At 38.6% G+C, this 22,203-nt stretch overlaps 1 protein-coding gene across 3 annotated transcripts in view; it reads left to right on the plus strand.

Moving 5' to 3' along the window:
• The window catches only part of CGRRF1 (cell growth regulator with ring finger domain 1), a 50,344-nt gene that overhangs the window by 328 nt on the left and 27,813 nt on the right, over positions 1-22,203 (plus strand). For 2 of the 3 annotated variants that reach the window (XR_003567984.1, XM_027848966.1), the window contains exon 2: positions 20,498-20,637. Coding sequence is in view for 2 of the 3 variants with exons in the window: in XM_027848966.1 (XP_027704767.1) it covers positions 20,498-20,637 (140 nt within the window). In the remaining variant the exon portion in view is untranslated. Of the gene's footprint in view, positions 1-9,727; positions 9,900-20,497; positions 20,638-22,203 lie in introns of those variants that run through there. The other variant, XM_027848967.1, reaches the window with a different exon arrangement.

A 22,203-nucleotide genomic window follows, 5' to 3' on the forward strand; every position in this document is an offset into this window, starting at 1 on the left:
TGCCCCCGGCCCGACAGGTAAACACCCCGTAGGCGTCATGGGCCTTAGGATCCCACGACCCTCCCCGGGAATGTGAAGCAATAATTAGTATTTCTACGTGCTTCATAAACTTACCTTTTTAGGCTGAATATTGAATTTTTCTTTTTGTCCCTTATTTATATGGAAGGTTCATTTTTTTTCCTAAGTAATCTTTGCTGAAATTCATCGAACAGATAATGGTTAAGTTCTTAACAATGCACATAAGAAAGAAATTTTTTAAAAATGGGCCTCTCAAATATCAGTGCAGTCTAGTTTGAGAGAGAATTCAGATGAAAATTTAAAAGTGCTAAAAGTAGAAAAGAGCTTGCAGTGAGTTGTAGGAAAATCAGGTCAGGTGAAGAACATTTTTATGTTGAAACTGGAAAGACAACAGAAATATCAAATGGAATAGGTCCTGACTGGCGTTTCTTTAACAATGTATTCTAATTGGTTACATAAAGGAACGATCACGTTTGGACTGTGCTACTTTGTACAATGTGAGGGAGTTACAGTGGCACTAGAAATGAAGTTGGAAAGAGTGACTGCACCTGACTATCTTACAGAGAGAAGAAATCTAAGTTGGAAGGGACGCAATTTTAAAAGCATTTAAAGGCAGATTTTTCCAGATCTTAAAAAGGAGAGGAAACTTCTAAAGTATGAAAAAGATCAGAGATGATAAAGCAACAGAGAAGGCATCAGATACTACTTACTCATATGCCTACTTTTCTCACCTTTAAAAAATATCTTTGAGAGTGTCCTATGTTTATATTGAGGGTATCCTTGATTATTAGAAGAAAAAAGTCATAGCTTCTTTCATAGCTGACCACATCTTTTTAGACTCACAATTGACCTGAAAGGCATATGGAATATAAGATATCATTTTAACTTATTTATTGATGTTTAAAAAGCATTTGACTGAGTAAAATGTACATAGCTCTGACTAAGAACTGACCTTTAATGAGGTGTCTCCAATGCACACAGTGAAATTATATAATTCTAAGGGAGGTGTGAATACCAAGATAATTTTGTTCTGTGATAGCATTTTGACATCAAGCAAGACAAAACTGGAAAACATATGTTTACCTAAGAGGTTTTCCACTGTTGAAGAAAATAGAGTCCAAATAAAAGACTCTTTATTGTTGATCTTGTTCTTCAAATTATTTTAAAGACTTAAAAGGGAACTCAAAGATCATGTAGTCTAGCCTGTACCACTCAAATTTTGCTAATGATTATATTAGAATGACTTCCTAAGGTCCTTTCCAATTCTGAGATTTTGTGAATACAGTATCATACGATATCCTTTATCGGTAACATCTAGTTATGTTACCAGCAAAATGTATGAAAGCTGGGGGGTGGAGGTGGGGTTGTATTACTTTCCTTTGCCAACCCCAAAACATAAGAATTATTTGACAGAAGTAGACTCATTACAGCTAATTTCACGTGATGACAACTTCCTCCTCCCCATCTTGAACAATGTAAAGAACTCATGAATTAACAATAGAGAACTTTAATACCTAGAGTTCTCATGGCACCATGACTCTGCCTGCCATTGTGAGCACAAGTTTGTGACTCAGTCTAGTCTTAGGATGCTTTGTAGCTGTAATGATCCTGACTGAATGCTTGTATTACCCTCCCACCACTACACAGAAAGCAGAAGACACTGATTCTGCCCAGTCAAGTGAAGGAAAGGAGGAGGAGGAAGTGGTCTAAAAATGTACTGTCTTGTTGCTGGGGCCTGGATTTAGGACAGAGACACCTCCCTAACCCCCTCATCCCACAATAAGTGGCAGCTGCTAATTCTACCCAGTCATAGGAAGGAAAGGAGAGCATAAGAAGGAATTGGGCAGACTCAAAAACATACTAGGTACTCAATACTATCACCCTCAGGTTGAAGATGAATAGCCCCTTGGGCCTAACATAAATGGGACCAGAAACCACCTGGGACCAGTTGTGTCCACACACACACACACACACACACACACACACACACACACACACGCCTGCTCCTTACTCCAGATCTGGCCTAGAGCCTATCCTCTAACCCCTTTGCAAGGAACACAGGATCTGTGCCTACCCTATAAGCCAGCTCCCCATTCACTCTAGGATCCTTACCATCCTAACACTGGAGCTGGAAGTGTCCAACCCTCTCATTTTACAGGTGAGGAAACAATCCCAAGAAAATTAGGTGATTTGCTTAAGGTTGCGCTAGTGATTGTGAAAGGTAGGATTTGAACCTAGGTCCTTTGACTCCATAGTCTGTGCCCTTCCATTGTGTACCACGTTGCTGGAGAAGTGGGGAGAGGAAGAAAAACAAAGAATGAATGAAGGAGAAAACAATGAAAAGACTAAAATGCCCAAAAACTGTAAAGAAAAGAGCTTCAATAAAAGCCCAGTACACATGCAAATATTCCATTAGAAAAGATTCTAAAAAGAGAAGAAAAAGTGAGCAAAACCTCCAAAAATAACCCCAAAGTACACTTAAATATTATAATATCAAGGTAAATGAACCAGTAGTGCCTGATGAAAGAATCCTGTGGACTCCCCAGAGATAATGGGATAACAGCAAGAAATTCAAGAATTGTTTCAAAGACAAATAAAATTACTTTAAAAAAAAAACAACAACCAAGTAATCATTTATCCTTCAGTCAAAGACCTTCCCCACCCCTCTCCTCCCTTGGCAGGAAACCAACTATCCTGTGAAGTAGCCCCTCCTACTTTTAGTTGGTTCTCATTTTTAGGAAGTTTATTCTTCTAATGAAATCTGGCTCTCTGCAACTTTTCACTTTTCTTCCACTTTCTCCTCTTGAGATCAAATAAAATAAATCTGATCTTTCCTTTCCATGACAGCCTTTTATATATTTGAGTTTGATTATCTTTGTTTCCCTAGGCTAAAGTTCTTAGTTCCTTTGATCCTCATATCATAGCCTCCAGTATCATTTTCTGGTCAACCTCCTTTGGATAATCTACAATCTAATAATGTTCTTCGTAAAATGTGGCACCCAGAACTGGGCACATTATTCTGGATATGATCTGACCAGAATATAGTACTTCAGGCTTTTTACCACCATCATTCTGGACAATAGAATTATGCTAATACAGCTTAATATCACATTAGCTTTTTTTGACTGTCATATCACACACATACCATTGACTCATCTTGAGCTATATTATAACCCATCAAAAACGCTTTTTGTCCAGTCAGTCACACATCACCCATACTTTACTGGTGCAGATGAGTTTTTGAGTTGTTGACTTTTATCATGCTGTGGAGATATCAGGATATATTGTATAGGTTGCTGGACTTTAAAGTTAGAAAACCTGGTAATATAACTCTGAAACATAATAACTGTGTGACTGTGGACAGATCATTTAACTTCTCTAAGCCTCAGTTTCCTCATCTGTAAAATAGGAAACTGTAGTATTTACCTTTAGGGTTGTTTTGGGGATCAAACGAGATAACATATGTAAAGTGCTTTATGAATAAAGTGCTATGTAAATGTCAGTTATTATCGTTATCAGATTTAGTCCATGTTTCTGGCCTCCTTTGATCCTTTTTGAGTTCTGAGTTTGTTGCCTAACATGTTAGCTATCCCTCCTAGTTTTCTGTCATCTATAAGGTGGACAAGCATGCCATTTTTGCCTTTATTGTATATCAGACCTGTCTGGTAGTTTAGGTTTGAGATTGGAATGAAATAAGACACTAGGTCTCACTTTTACTTAGCAGTAGTTTAAAAAGGATATTCATTAGGAATAAAGTAGTTCAGTAGATATTGCCTTTGTACAGAAATGTATATAGGCAGGTGTGGTGACTCACATGGCTATGGGATATCTATTAAGTCTAAGAGGCATTGACTTCTTGTGTGCTGTCCTTTTAGGTGACCAGGAAGCTAAGTTAGGAAGCAAGGCACCTTGCAACAATACCACCTCTTGATCCTCCAAACCTGTTTTGGGAAGGATTTGTTTTAACCATTCCTGGTGAAACGAGACCTGTATTCACAGGGTGAGCTATTTCCCCAGGGTGTGTGGGACGCTCTGGGTGGGTAGATAACCTCAAGGCCTGGGGACAGAATAAAGAAATATCAGAGAGGATCAAGTAGAATTCTGTCCAAAAATAGTCAATCCTAGTTAGCTAAGTCTTCCTGAAGGCTGGATCTGAGAAACAATTGGACCAGAGAGCCCTCTCTTGCCTAGAGTTGCTTTGATTTAATATGAACATGGTTTCTGAGGGGTGGGGTAGCCACTCCTGATACTCAGAGGCATGATGACAAAGCTGTTTAGCGGGGACGAACCTCTTGCTCTGAGGTGGGAAAGAGGACCAGTTTGCCACTTGGGAACAGGTGGAAGACTATTTGGGATAAGTGGGTACTCTGGCATGAGGAACCCTATTGGGCCTAGCACAACAGGGCACCATAGCCCCTATATTGAGGTAGGCAATGGGTTCACTCCCCCAACTTCTGACAGTCTCATAAGAACATCATCCTATTTCATTTCAAAATGGGACATAATATATTTCAGGTGCTGATACACCCCACAAACAGCTAAAGGGGAAGACATTGGCAACCTCTATTGGTCTTGACTGGAAATGGATTATCCATTCCAGTCTTTTCTAAGCCACAGACCACTTGGCAAGATGCGTGACTACCACCCAGTAATTAATGTAAAGAAGATCTTATCTGACCTGTCCTTCAAGGCTTTCTTACATACCTGTCATGCAACTTTAAGTTCCTCTGCCACCATGGGCTCATCTAGCTTGATCAACATTATTTCAGCAACATAGTGATGAATGTCAGTGCTCTCCAAAAGTGGAGTCTTTTTTTAGGTCTCTGCTCACCAGAATATGGCATTATGAGGGAAAGTTTTTAGGTCAGCAAGGGAAGGGTAGTAAAGGCATATTGGACTTCTTTCTAGGTGAAAATGATCTGTTCCTTACTAGTCTTAGACACATAATTAGAGGTGGGAGAAAGCATTGGTGAGATTAAAAACTGAACCACTTACCTGCAACTTGAGCTACATAATCTATCATACTGACCAGGTCAGAAACAGCTTCTGCAGTTAACATGTCACCTTTATTCACCTCCCTGTAATCTACTCTGTGTTGTCATGTGCTATCTGCCTGCCTCAACAGGACACACAGAGACTTCATAAGGGGAGTTAATATAGTGAAGTGCTCCAGCCTTCTTCATCTTCATCACTAGTGAGGAAATACACAAACACACACACACACACACACACACACACACACACACACATACACACACACTTAGGGACCTGTTATTAACTCCTGGAATGGCTCAGACAACTCTAAGGGACTTCAGTTTGGGCCTGCTCACAGTAATTGCTGTAGAGGTTACCAAAAGGACCTATACAAGTATCAAGTCCCAAGAGCTCATGATGCTTCTTCCCTTAGATGTATTAGGCTTGGGTGGGGACAAACGATCTTTGTGGGCTCCATTGTCAAATATCATGGTACAGTTTCACCAGTATCACCATAGTTTGACCCTCTGTTGCCTCTTAACCCCTTGTTTCAGCAACCACAACCAAAGCACCCTCTGTACACCTAGCATTTCTTCTTCTACCTGTAGAGCGCCACTTATACCAGCATCTGTAGTTGTCCACAAGGCCACTGTGATTATCTTGATTTTCTGCTTACATATCACCAGATTAGGGCAGCTAGATGGCACAGTGGATAGAGCACCAGCCCTGGAGTCAGGAGGACCTGAGTTCAAATCCAGCCTCAGACCAGACACGTGACACTAGCTGTGTGACCCTGGGCAAGTCATTTAACCCCAATTGCCTAAAAAAATCACCACATGATTTGTCCACTCCTATACAATAGTGGGCAGAAGAGACCCATAGCTAAAGCCTCATGCCATATAAGTGAAAATGGCTCTGCCCAAAAAGTGGGATCTAATTGCTCCTGAGAGCCTGGTAAGCCTATGTTGGAGTGATATAGATCCAGTCCACCAAACTGATCTCTTAAAAAATTTCACACCTTCTCTCACAAAGCCCTAGTGAAAAACAAGCAACATAAGGAATTCATCTTCATTAGCAACTATCCATCTTAGTCACTTAAAAAGGGACATAAGTAGGCCTTTGCAAAAGTAAGTCCTCTGCAGTCTCCCTAAGCCATGGAACTTCGGGGTGGAAAAGGATTCTGCATTGGCTATATATAGAACAGGTTCTCATCAGCCACTGTTCCAATGATTCATTAAATTGCTGTTTAAACTTTTCCTGCAATTTCCTCAGGTCCTTGGTAGTCAGACCTCACTCATCCTCTGACCCCTCTGTGAAGGAAACTGAGAGGTAGGAGGAAAGTTATAGGATAAGTAAGAAGCTTTCTTACCATTGATGAAGTTTCCAATTCTCATACTAATTCCAACTTCATCCAACTATTATTCTCTTGCTTCCTAGTTTTGTTCTCAGAAAGATTAAATTCTTTCCAGCAAAACCTTTGGGCAGCTAAGTGGCACAGTGAGTAGAGTACCAGGAAAATTCATCTTCCTGAGTTCAAATCTGGCCTCACACACTTAGTCACTGCGTGACCCCTGGTCAAGTCACTTAACCCTATTTGCCTCATCTGTAAAATGAGCTGGAGAAGGAAATGGCAAACCACTCTAGTATCTTTGCCAAGAAAACCTCAAAATAGGGTCATGAAGAGTTGGACACAGCTGAAATGACTGAACAATGACAAAGCAAGGTCTTTGGGTCAGAGACTATATTTTTTGCCCTTGGCCTGTGGGTTCCTGCCTGAAGCCTGTAGGTCTCTGCCCCCATCAGCATCACTCTTTTTAGTTGTGCTGTCACTAGTTCTAGCAGCTGCTCTGCCTTCATGGCACTATTTTTAAAAACCAAGAACTTTGTCTCTAGTTGCTGAATATGCCAGGTCAGTTCACCTTCATTTTCCTTATGCTGGAAAATTTCTCTAGGATCATTAACAATAATAAAGGAATTCTGGACTTTGTGCTTTCTTTAGCCTTTCTATTAGCCAACTTTAGCATCCCTCCACTGAGCTAATTGCTTTCAATCATGGGGGGAAGGGGGGAAGTTGGTTCTTTCTGTTCCATTGAGAGGATATGCCACCAGAAGGGCCCTTTCCACAGGGTGCCACGTTGCTCTCTGGCCATCTTGTTACCCCATCCTTTGCATTTACATTGCCCTTATCTCATTGAAACCAAGTATGAGTCATGATACCTGTCCCACCTTTGACTGTCAAAATATTGTAGGCCAACTTTTACTCAGCCTGGTCAGGTAGTTTAGGTTCAAGATTGGAATGAAATGAGGTACTTGCAGCACACTTAATAGTTTGGAATGGAAAGGATATTTAGCAAAGATATGGTACTAACTCAGGTAGACATGGCCCTCATCTCCAGACAGGCCCCCAGACCTCCCTATCTCTATACAGAAATGCATCTGCTCAGTAAGGCAAGGAATAGTGACCTTCCAAGTTCTTTATGGGCTGGTCTCTTGTGCCCGTAGGTTAAAGCCTTAGTTCCTAGACAACCAAGACTCAAGGAAAGCTTTCTTTGCCTTTCAGGGGGAAAGTAGCCTAAATTACAAGGTAGGGGACCTTGGCAGGTATTCTTTCTACCACAGCCTTCATGTAAATGACAAAAATGTTAAGCAAGGGCAGCTAGGTTGTGCAGTGGCTAGAGCTCCAGCATTGGAATCAAGAGGACCTGAGTTCAAATCTGGCCTCAGACACTTGATACTTACTAGTTCTGTGACCCTGGGCAAGTCACTTAAGCCCAATTGCCTCACCAAAAAGCAAAAAAAAATGTTAAGCAGAACAAGGCTAAGGAGAGATATTGAGAACATTCTAATGAGACTGCTTCCTGGATTGACATTGACCCATTAATGATTACTCTTGAGTCTTTCTATTTAATCTATTCTAAATTTGCCTGACTGTATCATATTTCAGTCATGTATCTTCCTGTTGCTCACAAAGATTTTGTTTTTAATTTTGAAAGATGTTGTAAATTCTCTTTCTCAAATCCAGTGCTACTAAATCCTAGCTACTGAATTCTACTAAAATACCAGTCTAGTAATCATACTAAAAAAAGAAATGAGGGTGATCTGGCATGACGTATTTTTCCCGTTAGGCTGGCTTAGTCTCTATCATTTACTTGACTTTCCGAAGGCTCACACACAAACCATGGCTTTAATAATATGTTCTAGAATTTGAGTAAGAATCAAATTAAATAGCATAGAGTTAAAGAATCAATCTTCTTCCCTATTTGAGCATCAAAACAACATTCACCCATCTACAATACTAAAGCATCTTCCATTCATGATTCTTCAGAGATCAATAAGGACCATTTGAAACCCTGGTGTGTAATTCATTCAGGGCTTGTAACATGGAATGGTAGAAGACCCGTAGCTTACCTCCTCACTTACTTTGAATTTTGATTCCTTGTTAACCACTTTGTTCTCTCTTTCCTTGTCTGAAGATTGTTCTTCATAGTAGAGAAAACAGAAGCAAAATCAAAGTTGTACATAAAGTTATGCAATGGATAGAGATAAAAGCCTAGTGTTCAAACATATTTTGAGTCTCTAGGCCTTCACTCTTTGGAACAATAGCCAGAAGCTTATTAAGGTTAGGAAAGCTCTCCAGAATCAAAGTGGTCTATGTAAAGGGCAATTGAAATTTAAAAATATTATTTGGCTAGTTGGCTAGTCTGATCCCTCAGCCATAGCTATTAAAAACTGATATTCTGAGTCTGTACTGAGTGTTCTAAAATAAGTTTAATTCATGGAAGTATATTTCCTTTTTTTCTTTAACTCTACAGATCTTGCCCTGTACTTTCTCTTTCTCTTCATCTCTGTTTCTCTCTTTGTCTCTCTCATATACTCTGCATGGGGGGAGGTGGGATGTATGATGGGAGTGGGGGTGGGGTGGGAGTGAAGAGTTAACACTGGTGGTTTTGTTTCTTCAAGAACCAGTTAGGAAAGTTGGGCCCAAATCAGAAAGACACTAGTTACACTAGACAAAAGGCTTAATATACCATCATTTTTTCTCTGAGGTTGTAGGTTATGCAGCACTCTGTAGTGGCAAATTCTCTTCTCTGGCAGAGTTAAAGTTACCAGCACTGTCACCTTGCCTTTTAATACAACCCTAATCTCTTAAAGGTCTAAATTCTTTTAAAATTTTTATTTTAATTTTAACTTATATACTAAAAAAAAAAGTATTTTTGTACACACAGCAGAACAAAAAGGATTCTCTGTGAAACTGTGAATCTCCATTTCATTCTTCTTACTTAAAAAAAAAGCATGTAATAAATTCTTTCTGAATTTAAATTCAATACTGTCCTGATTGTGCTTCCTTCTGAACCTCCTAGTTCCTTCTGTGCATTTTAAAAAAAAGCTGTTTCAAGGTCCTTTTCCCCCCATAACTATTGCTAAACCCCATCTCCTACCCTCCTCATCCCGCCACCATTAAAAGCCAAGAGAAGGAGGGAAGGAGAACAATCTTATAAAAATAAGTACTGTGTAGTCAAGCAAAATGAATCCACACCTCAGCCATGTTTGCAAATGTTTCTCTTTGTGCTCCGTGTGTACAACAGTTCTTTATCCGGAGGTGGGTAATGCAGGGTCCTGATTGGTTCACAGCTTCAGGTACTCGGGTTAGTTGTTTCCCTGTACACAAACACCCTGCGAACGCGAAGCCAGCATGTTTGTCCACGCTGGCTTCCCATAGTCAGCGGGATCCCTGGGTGGTTTTCAGTCGAGTCGGAGCTGGACAGGGCCTGGCAGGGCTGGGATCCTCGCCGTGCTCCCCCGATGGCTGCCGTGTTTCTGGTGATGCTCTACGAGTATTCACCACTCTTTTATATCGCCTTGGTCTTCACCTGCTTTGTCGTGACCGCAGGCCTGGTGCTGGGATGGTAAGGGGCCTGGGGGGTGGAGGGCTGCGGCTTCTAAGCGAGGCAGGTGGGCCGGGCAAGCTGGGCGCTGTCCACTCTGGACTGCACCTGGGCCTGACAGGTAAACACCTCACAAGCGTCATGGGTTATAGGAAAGTCCTTCCTCAGGAACGTGAAGCAAAACGAAGTGCTATATAAACTACCTTTTGGAGTGAAAATTGAATATTTCTTTTTGTTCCTTATATATTTGCAAGATTCATTTTTTCTCCCTAAATAAGCTTTACTGAAATTCGTTGAACAGATAATGATTGAGTTATTAACGGTGTGCTTAAGACAGCGAAATAAAAGATATAGGTCCCACTCTCAAGGATCAATGTGGTCTAATTTGAGAGAATGCAGAACACAAATAAAAATTTTAAAGTGCTAAAAGTAGAAAAGAGTTCTAGGAAAATCAGACCAGGTGAAGAACACTTTATGAAGGACAACATAGATGTGAAATGAAATAAGTCCTGGCTGGCATTTCTTTAACAATGTATTCTAATTTGGCTACATCAAGGAACCAGTCAATCCAATAAACATTAATTAAGCAACTGTGTCAGTTGCTTATGTGTCAGGAACTCTGTTAAACCCTGGGGATACAAAAAAAGGCAAAAAAGTATGTGGTCATGTCATGTCATGGATCATGTCATGGAAATGACATTGTGTATAACAAGATACAGCTAGGGTAAATGAGAGATAATGGACAAAGGGAAGGCCCTGACATTAAGGTGGATAGGGAAAGGTTCCTTGTAGAAGATAGGATTTTACCAGGGCCTTGAAAGAAGCCAGGGAAGCTAAGAAATGAAGATGAGGAAAGATAGAGTTCCAGGTATGGGATACAGCCAGTGGGAATGCATGGCACAGGGAGATAGAGTGTATTATACAAGGTGTATCAAAGAGGCCAGTGTCACCAGATCAAAGAGTATGTGTGGGTAAGTGGAAAGATAGGACAGGTCCAGATTATAAAGAGCTTTGAATGATAAGTGGAGAATTTTATATTTGATCCTGAAGTTGATAGGATGTCAATGCAAGCCTAGTAGTGACTAATATGATGGTGATATTCTTGACAGTAAAAGGGAAGTTAAGAAGAGGGGAGGATTTGGGAGCAAAAATAATGAGTTTTGTTTGGGATATGTTGAGTTTAAGATGTCTATGGGACCTCCAGTTCAAGATGTTCAAATATGAAAGCTGGAGATGCAAATCTGAAGATTGGGAGAGAGATTAGGGATGGACAAGTAGATCTGAAAGTTAATAATTCAATCTGTGGGAGTTGATTAGTTCATCAAGCAAAATAATATAGAGGAGGAAAAGAAAGAAGGCCCAGGACAGAGCCTAATGGGATACCTACCATTAGTGGGCATGACCTCACTCAAGATCCTGCAAAGGACACAGAGAAGTGGTCAAACAGGTAGGAGTGTCATGGAATCCTGGGGAGAGGAGAGCATTAAGGAAAACAGGATGATGGACCCTGTCTGAGGCTACAGAGAGGTCAAGACAAATGAGGATTGAAAAAAGCCCATTGGATTTGGTGATGAAATTGTTGGTAATTTTGGAGAGGGCAGTTTTGGTACTTGATGTACGATGTGAGGGAGCCACAGTAGCATTTAAAATGAAGTTGGGACCTGACCAAGGATAGATAGAAGAAATCCATGCTGGAAGGGACATAATTTTAAAAGCATTTAAGGGCAGATTTTTCAAAATCTCTCAACTAGAGGAAACTTCCAAAAGAGGAAAAGATCATAGACTATAGATCATAAAGCCATTTTTCCTATTTGAGGTGGATCTTGTTCTCAGAAGAGCAAGATGTAAGATATCTGGCTATTTCAGACCAGTTTCAGAACATATCCTGGCCACCTTAATTTTCAGCATACCATTATGTTGTTGGGTTGTTTCGGTTTTTTTTTTTTTTTGTTATGTTTTGTTTTTGTGTGTTTTCTTTTTAAACTGTTTCTGCTGATTAGTGGCTTAACCCTGTTTGCCTTAGTTTCTTCATCCATAAAAATGAACTGGAGAAGGAAATGGCAAACCACTCCAGTATCTTTGCCAAGAAAACCCTAGATGGGGTTATGAAGGGTCAGACAAGACTGAAACAACTTCTGTTGATTGAATTTGATAGGGAGAGAGAAAGTGCTAATGCATTTTAAGAACTTTACAGGCTTCTTTCATTCTTGGCCTGTTAAATGAGGCTCTTGATCACTATTGATAAATGTGATACCAAATCATGGTATAAAACCTTTCAGCTGACTTTTTGTAATTGTCATAGAGTCTGCTTTAGCATCAACCCATTCTGAAAACATAGGTATCAAATGAGAATTTATTCACATTTACAACACTTAGCTATTTGAATAAAATTTACTTGAATGTTAACATAAAGACCTATCGTATAGGCAGCTTTCTTTGTCTTAATTAGTTTCCCAATGTTATGTAGCTGGCAGCTGAGGCAGGTACATTAATACTACTTTTAGGTAATACTCTTAAGCCAGTGGGTCTCAAAGTCTGGTCCCCAGACCCTTGTGAGGACAAAATTATTTTCATAATAATATTAGGATGTTTTCATTTCTAATATGGTAAATGAAGATGGATATAACCTACATAAACAAATGCTCTTTGGGTCTTCAACAATTTTTCAGAGTATAAAGGGGACCTGAGATCAAAAAGTTCTAGAATTGCTGAGTTAGACTGTTAAAGGAAAATAGCTTACTAACCAATTTTGGATTGCAGCAACACCAGTTTGACTCCATTTGCTCCATTATTTCCTGAAGCATGCCAGGAATGATCACATTAGGCAGACACAGGGCTTAGTCTTATAAAGAGCAAGGTATTCTAGCCTGAGCTGGAAAGAAGACAAAGTAGCAATTGCTCAACTTGAGTAGATAAGAAAGGAAAGGCCCCATCATTGTCTAAGGTTTTAGTCTGGGCTAGCTGTCTCTAAATTGCCTGGCCATTTCTAGGAGACTGGCTTTGGATTGTATTTCTGAGAAAGCTCTTCCGGTATGAGTTTTATGAATTCTAGAAAGCGGTGGTGCCAAAGTTTGTTCATGGCCTGATTTTTCTTTCTGCTTTTCATTTGTCACTTACTAGAGAATCCTATAGCTGACACAATAAGGAGAACCTTTATATTGGTCCCTGTCAAAGGCAAGAGGTTCCAGTGCTGTCTTCTTGCTTTTGGGAAATCAGAAATTAGAGCCACTAGTCTGGGCTTAGTTAACGCCTACTGAATGATTGGTTGTGATTTTAATTGTATCTACCTCTGCTTCACCTTTATTAAGGTTTTTCTTCTAGTGTCACTAGCATCTCTATACATTTCTTATTGTATTTTTAATCTGCACTCTGCTGATTCAACTACATTTTAGTTTCTTTATAAAAAAAAATTTCAGTTCCTTACTCTGATGACCCCAGACTGGCCCTGGCACAACTTAGAAATGCAATAATTTATCTTCGCATTGCTTCAATGTTTCACTTGCATTTTGGTGTACTACAGTAACTTTCTTAACTTTACACTTCTTACCTTCCAAATAATGTTTCACAAGTTCCAGTTTCGTTGTCAATACTAGTTCCTTCCTTCTCCACCAAACCCTACTGGATTTGTATCTTTTTCAAATTAGTAAAATGTTTTATGTATTGGTCTGTTAACTTTTTGTGTTCAAATATGCCACCCATCATATCCAAACTTCACAAGCTTCCTTTTTCTACATGCAAATTTTCTCGAATTCTTTGCATAATTTTGCTATGCAGTGATCTAAGGAGAAACTTCTACTTGTACAGCTTCTCTTTTTGTCTTGCAAACTATTTTCCAGTTTGTTTTCTTACTTAAGAACCTGCACCTGAATGGTCTCTTCTAAAATTTTCTATCTAATTCTTTTTAAGCTAACTTTGCTTTACTAGACAATTGCAATCTACCAGATCTTTCAGATTAGTCCACTTGTGATAATGTGCACATGAATGGAGGGCCTTAATACTTTTTTCCATGTCTGACAATAACTTGACATAATATCACCAGTCATATGAAGACTGGAAGAGTCATAATATTATTTCTTAATATTTTGTAACAGAACAGTTTGTATGCTTTCATAGTCAGGAAGATCTTTTGAGAGGCAGTTGTGATGGTCTAGGCTTGAGATCATAAGGGCCTTGAGGCCCAATACTACAATATTGTAATAATAATAACAGTGTCAAACATTTATATAGAGCCTTAAGGTTTAGAAATTGCTTTTTATCACCATAATCATAAGTATTATAAATAGTGTTATATAACTTTTTCCAGATAAAAAACTGAGTCTCAGAAAGCTAAAATGACTTCATCAATGTCATATGGCTAATAAATGCAACAACTTTTTAAACTCAAATCTTCACCCTAAATCTGATGATCTTTTCTCTAACCTACACTGCTTCTCAGGAGGAATAGAAAGGAAGGTGCCAACACTAAATTCTCCCAATAATTAATGAGAAGAAGACTTGATTTGTGTGTGTGTGTGTGTGTGTGTGTGTGTGTGTGTGTGTGTGTGTGTGTAGAGGGGAGCTAAAATGATTAAGCTTTCGAGCCTTAATTCAGGCTTAAAAGGGAAGAATGATATTACCAATGCAAAAATAACAAAAATAGGAGTGACATGAGACAAGAGGAAGTTTTATTGATGGGAAAGATAATATTCAACATTTATTTTAGTTTCAATGTTGTGCCTAATACATATCCAGCTGGAATTTTTTAATGGATGTTAAGAAATTCCTTTAGATCTTTTGTTTTTCTATCACCTACATTTCCTAATATATCCCTCTCCCTTCCTCTTCTCAGAGAATGATCCCTTCTATCAAAGAGTAAAACAGGGGAAAAAACCCACAGCTCAATAAAACTAACAAACATATTAAAACAGATTGACCTTATATACAGTGCTCTACACTCTTAGAATCCCATCTCTGCAAATCTGTTGGGGATGTGTGTTCCCATATCTCTGTCTGAAGGGCCAACCTTGGTCATAATTTTATAGCATTCAGTTTTGATTGTTTTGTTGATCTTTTAAACATTTACATTGTTGAAGTCACTGTACATATTTTTTCCCTGATTTTGCTTACTTTACTTTGCAGGGGTTCATAGAAATCTCTCTCTGCTTCTCTGCATTTATTATATTCATTGTTTTTTACTACTTAATAATTCTTCATTATATTTACATACCACAACTTGTTTAGTGATTCCCCAGTATCTATTTTTATGATTTAGTTATTTGAAGTTCACAGTAAATTTATGATTAAAACTCAACATTTTATTATTTAATATTAGATCATATCCTGGAATTGGAAAATATGATCTTTTTTTAAAAAATAAGGTGATATAATTGTTTTGTTAAATTCCAGTTGAGCCTCTTTTTTTCACTTTATTTTTTAATTTTTTTTAGGTGTGTTTTTAAAACTTTGGATTACAAATTTTCTCCCTTCCTCCCTCCCCACCCACCCTCATTGAAAAGGCAAGCATCTTGGTACAGGTTATAGATGTGTAGTCATGCAAAACACTTACATAGTAGTCCTGTTGTGAAAAACTAAGTATATTTCCCTTCATCCTATCCTACCCTCCATTTATTCTATTCTCTCTTTTGACCCTGTCCCTCCTCAGAAGTATTTGCTTTTGATTATCCTCTCCCCCAATCTGCCCTCCCCTCTATCAAGCCCCTGCTCTCTTGTCCCCTTCCCCCCTTATTTTCCTGTAGGGTAAGATAGATTTCCATACCCCATGGTGTATGTTATTCCCTCCTTAAGCCAAATCCTATGAGAATAAGATTCACTCATTCCCTCTCACCTTTCCCCATCTCCCCTCCACTGTAAAAGCCTTTTCTTGTCTGTTTCATGTGATATATTTTACCTCATTCAACTTATCCCTTTCTCCTTCTCCCAGTATAATCCTCTCTCACCCCTTAATTTCATTTTCCAGATATCACCCCTCCATCTTCAACTCATCCTGTGCCTTCTATCTATACATACATATAATTTTTCCCTCCCACTACCCTAATACTGACAAAGGACTCATGAGTTACAAATATCATCTTGCTCTGCAGGAATGTAAACAGTTCAACCTTAATAAGTCTCTTATAATTTCTCTTTCCTGTTTGCCTCTTCCATGTTTCACTTGTCTTGTATTTGAAAGTCAAATTTTATATTCAGCTCGGGTCTTTTCCTCAGGAATGATTGAAAGTTCCCTATTTAGTTGAATGACCATTTTTTACCCTGAAGGATTATACTCAGTTTTGCTGGGGAGGTGATTCTAGGTTGTAGTCCTATCTCCTTTGCCCTCCGCAATAGCATACTTCATGCCCTCTAGACCCTTAATGTAGAAGCTGCTAAATCTTGTGTTATCCTGATTGTGTTTCCACAATACTTGAATTGTTTCCTTTTGGCTGCTTGCAATATCTGCTCCTTGACCTGGAAATTCTGGAATTTGGCTACAACATTCCTAGGAGTTTTCGTTTGGGGATTTCTTTCAAGAGGTGATCAGTGGGTTCTTTCCATTTATATTTTGCCCTCTGGTTCTAAAATATCAGGGCAGTTTTCCTTGATAATTTCTTGAAAGATGATGTCTAGGCTCTTTTTTTGATCATGGCTTTCAGATAATTCAATAATTTTTAAGTTCTCTCTCCTGGATCTATTTTCCAGGTCAGTTGTTTTTCCAGTGAGATGTTTCCCATTCTCTTCTATTTTTTCATTCCTTTGGATTACTGTTACAGTGCCTTGATTTCTCAAATTGTCCCTAGTTTCCAATTTCTCCATTCTAATTTTTAAGGAAGTATTTTCTTCAGTCAGCTTTTGGACTTCCTTTTCCATTTGGCCAATTTGATTTTTAGGGCATTCTTCTCTTCATTGGCTTTTTGGACCTCTTTTGCCATTTGGGTTAGGCTATTTTTTAAAGTCTTATTTTCTTCAGTATTTTTTTTGGGTCTCCTTTAGCATCACTCTGTTTTTCCTCTGCTTCTCTTACTTGCTTCTCAAAATCTTTTTTGAGCTCTTCCATGGCCTGGGACCAATTCATATTTTTCTTGGAGGCTTTGTATGTAGGAGCTTTGGCTTCATTGTCTTCTTCTGGTTGTATGTTTTGATCTTCTTTGTCATCAAAGTAAGATAATATAGTCTGACTCTTTTTGTGCTGCTTGCTCATGATCTCAGCCAATTACTTGAGTTATAAACTCTTTGTTTAGGTAGGAGTCTGTCATTCACAGTTAAGTCATTCACAGTTCTTCACTGAACAATATTGCTGTTACTGTGTGCAATATTCTCTTGGTTCTGTTAATTATGCATCAGTTGATGTAAGTCTTTACAGGTTTTTCTGAAATCATCCTGCTTGTCATTTCTTATAGGACAATAATATTACATTACAACCAATACCACAGCTTGTTGATCCATTCCCCAATTAATGGGCATCCCTTTGGTTTCCAATTCTTAGCCACCACAAAAAGAATTGCTATAAATATTTTTGTACAAATAGGTCCTTTTCCTTTTTTGGGGGGGGGAGGATGTCTTTGGGATATAGACCTAGCAGTGTTATTGCTGGATCAAAGGGTATGCACAGTTTTATAGCCCTTTGGGCTCAATCTTGACCTGTGTCCAACATTTTTTTGTAGATAAATAGATAAAGTATTAAGTGGTTACTATGTGCCAAGCTCTGTGTTAAGTGCTGGGGGATGCAAATATAAGAAAATAAGATAGTTTCTACCCTTAAGGAATTTATATTCTAATGAGGGAAAACAAGGCAGCTAGATGGCCCAGTGGATAGAGTGCTGGGCCAGGAGTTAAGAAGGCCTTAGTTCAAATCCAGCCTCAGTGACTTACTAGCTGTGTGACCCTAGGCAAGTCACTTAACTTCTATTTGCCTTAGTCCACTGTAGAAGAAAATGGCAAACCACTCCAGTATCTTAGCCAAGAAAACCCCATGGACAGTTTTGGCATGCTATGGTCCATAAGGTCACAAAAAGTCAGATATGACTGAACAATAACAAAGGGGAAACAAAACATAAAGGTAAGCTAAAAAGTAAGGAAGAGGTGGAAGCAAGGGTCCTTATGCTGCAACTAGGCTGGTGAGGAGGTGGAGAATAAATGGCGTATGGATGACAATGCTCAAGAAGTGGCCATCCTGACTAGAAATTCACCAGTCAGCGAGCAAGCCCCAGGTGGAGTCATCCTCAAGTGAATAAGGCTGCTTAAAAAGTTGGGCAGTCTTAAGAAAGTTGGGTTGGGAAGGTATTTTGTGCATTTCTTAGTTGATAATGTGTTAGAGGCCAACTCAGTCACATAGTAGTACACCTTTCCATTGCCTTTTGGGTGACCCTTGACTTTGTTTTTAGAAACTACGATATTCTGTGCCATGAAACTGTGCAACATCATTGGGAGGCTCATTTTCAAAGGGTGGACCTTTGGTTGTAGAGAAAAGCTTCAGGTCATCAAAAGTGCTTTATATAGTAAACACTTTCTTTGGAAAAAAAAATTGATAAGTGCTGGATTTGGTGAGCACCAAATAACAACATAAAGATAAAAATAAGTTATATTTTAACAGATAAGAAAAGATTAGTATTTTATGTGGGAATTTGTATGCAACTAGACCAAGGATTCCTCAGAATTAAGATCAGAATTAGTATAAAACACACAAACACACACACCTACACATACAGAGAGGAGTAATAATAAATAATACTAATAGCTAACATTTATATAGGGCTTTTAGGTTTGCAAAGCACTTTGCACATATCTCATTCTTATCCTCACAGCATCCTTGGGAGGAACTTGAGGAAATGAGGTAGACAGAAATAACGCGGCTTGCCTAGGTTCATACAATTTTTAGGTGTCTGAGGCTGAATTTACCTCAAGTCTTCCTGAGTCCAGCTCTCTTTCTCTACCATACCACTCAACTGCTTCACTTAACTGCCCTAATAAGAAAAAAACATGGAATACAATACTTAATCCTGAACTGAAGTTTAAATACTTTGGCCACATAATGAGAAGACTAGACTCATGAGAAAAGACCCTAATACTGGAAAAGTTTGAAAGGAGAAAGAAAAGGGGACAGCAGAGGATGAGATGGATAATGTCATGGAAACAACAAATGTGACGAGAGATAGTGGAGAATAGAAGGGCCTAGTGTGCTGTGGTCCATGGAGAAATGATAAGACTTGGACACAACTGAATGACTGAACAACTATAATCCTAAACTATTTTTAAAAGTAATTGACAATCAGAATTGAGAAATTGACAACAGAAATAACATTGATACTAATTGTAACAATTTTATATCAAAGTAATCAATGTAAATTAATTGCTACAAGAGGAATAGCAAAAAAGATCTTTAGTCAGCAAATATCTGACTTATTAAAATGATATAACTGCCAAAGGTAACACTAGATTAGAATATAAACTCATTCATAAAAGTCTTATGAAGAAGGATGAACCATATTGTCTCATAAAACAGAGAGAAGCAATGGAAGAAAACTACCTAAAAGAAAACTGGTTTTGCCCAAGCCTGGGCATATTTCTCTTTTCTTGAGGGATAGCCTTATGACCTATGTTGCATATATTTAAGGGGATATAACTTCTGATTGGCTGAGAGAATTTTTAGTGACAACATTGCATGAATGGAGAATGGACTTCAGTTTTGTTTAAAGGATACTTTGAGAAAGGACTTTTAGAAAGATAAGTCAAGAGAGAGGCAAGGTGGATTTTTGAATGGTAGACTGTAGACATAGACACAGACATATAGGGAAAGCTGGCCCCTATCATGTCCCTTGATCAAGAGCATCTTAGAGAGTAAACTCTTCCTTGGGGAGACCATTCTCCTGATGTGAGCTGAGATTTTATCTTGTTCACAATTGAAGAGCTAATTTACTCTTGTGTATTCTTTGGTATATTACAATTTGTATAACTTCTCTGATTTCTGTTTGCTGTGTTTTTAAAGGCTTTAGAAAATAATAAGTTTACTAGGCATTTGTGATAATCTTTTGTGTAACCAGCTAGTGAATGTAAGCTAAGGGATCCTCCCTCTTCTCTCCCCAGCAATCGGGGAAAATAGGTTTTGTTCTGAATCATACCCCTTTAGAATCATACCTCTAGACTACAGATTCTTGATGTGGTCATTCTATAACAATACCTCACTTGAAGATAAGTGAGGGAAGGAAAGATAGTCCAGCCTCTGGATCCTACCTATTTCTCTTCCCCACTACCACCTAAGCCATTAGCAATGCTGACATATCCTCTTACTCTGCTCTTGGTGTCCTTGGGATGTCAGGAGAACTAGAGGAGAGACTCCAGAAGGTTAAATGGAAGACATGGACAAGAATAATACAGATTGAGTGAGCATGTATGAATTGTGATCTGCATTGTTGGAATGAATGTCCACATTGATTAGAGGACAGATCCATTTAAACACTTGAGTACACAGTCTAACAATGCAAATTACTGCTTTTCTGCAGTGTTAAAACACAACTTAATAAAAATGATCCTAAAATACTTTTATTTGCCTTAGTCCACTGTAGAAGAAAATGGGTCATAATGTAGCATAAAAGGCTCCTTTTAAAATTTGAACTGTTTTTACTTTAATTTTCCTTGTTTTTCTTTAGGTTTGGTTTGGAGGTTCCAGTAATCCTGAGAAATTCAGAAGAGATAGAATTCAACACAAGAGTATCCAAAAAGGAGATGAAACAAGTCAAGAATCCTTTTGGTTTAGCGATCACTAATCCAGCTTCAGCCTCAATCACAAGTTAGTGTTTATTTCTCACAGGTTACCGTGTTTCCAGTCCCTTTCCCTTAACCATTAACACCTTCTATTATACTCTTTTATACATTATATATGATTCTTAAATCTTAATTCATATTTAAAGTTCTTGGTGCTTTTAAATGATTGAAGAAGTGTGGCAGAGTGAATAGGATGCTAGAAATGGTATCATTAATATCGAGTTTATTCCTGCCATTGATACTTATTAGCTGTGGGGCAAGCCACTTGACCTTTTGAGCCTCAGGCAACCCTAGTCTTCTCAGTTATAGAACAACTAAGATCTACATTGATGATCAAGTTCCCATACCAACGAAGTAAAGTTTTTGATATATTTATTTATTGTGCTGCTGTCCATGTAATTAGTCCAATTGTCCTTTCCCTAACTCATAGGATTTAGAGCTAGAAGGGATCAGAGGACCTTGGCATATAGATTTAGAACTGAAAGTGATATTGGGGAAATTATCCAGTTCAATCCGTTTATGTTATAGATCAGGAAATTGAGGCCCAGGCCGGCTAAGTTTCCTGAGGTCACACAGAAAAGAAGTGACAGAGTCAGTTTTCAAATCAGGTCTTCTGACTCCAAGTCCATGCTATTTTTCTTAGTCCTTATCTTCCTTGACCTTTCTTATATTTTTAATATTGTTAACCACCCTTACCTCCTGGACATACCTCCCTTTGCTTCCTTGACATTGTTTTCTATTGGTTCTTTTGCCTATCTGACCACTCTTTTTTAGTCTTCTTTGCTCTATCATCATCCAGCTTCTCTCTTACTCAGTGTGAGTATCCTCCAGGACTTTGTTTTCTCTCTTCATACGCTTTCCTTTGGTGATTTCAACTGCCTCCATAGATTCATTATCATCTCTATGTAAATAATTCTCTTTCCTGAACTACAATCTTGCATCATCAGCTGCCTATTGGACATCTCCTTGGTGCCTTGCTGCCTCAGGGACATCTCAATCTCAATGTATCTGAAATAAAACTAATTATCTTCTCCCTTAGATTTGCTTGTCCTCCAAGCCCCTCTATCCTCCCAAATTTGTAATCTTGTAGTTATCCTTGACTCTCTCTTCCCATTGTTTGCAAAATCTTATAGATTCTACTTCTATAACATTTCTTTGGTCCTTTTCTATCCACACCCACAGCCACCACCCTATTCAGAGCCTCATCACTTTTTTACTGATCTATTATAAGAGCCTCTTAATTGGTCTCTCTGCCTATATTCTTTGCCCTCTTCAGTCATCTTCCACACAGCTATCAAAATAATTTTCCTAAGACACATATCTGATCATGTCACTCACTCAGAAACTCTCATTGATTTTGCATTGCCCATAGAATAAAATGCAAACTCTTCAGCATTTAAGCCTTCTGCAATCTGACATTTACCTACCTTTCCATTCTTATTTCATACTCATTGCCTTCATGCACTTTGTGTTCTTTTGTTTTCAAATTGGCCTACTAGCTCTTCCCAAACTCATTATCCCATTTTCAAACTCCATTCATTTGTACAGTCCATCTACCATGCTTAGAATATGCTCCTTCCTCATATTGACC

Source organism: Vombatus ursinus, unplaced genomic scaffold (assembly GCF_900497805.2).
Source record: "Vombatus ursinus unplaced genomic scaffold, bare-nosed wombat genome assembly UNPS02007284.1, whole genome shotgun sequence".
Taxonomy (NCBI): Eukaryota; Metazoa; Chordata; class Mammalia; order Diprotodontia; family Vombatidae; genus Vombatus; species Vombatus ursinus.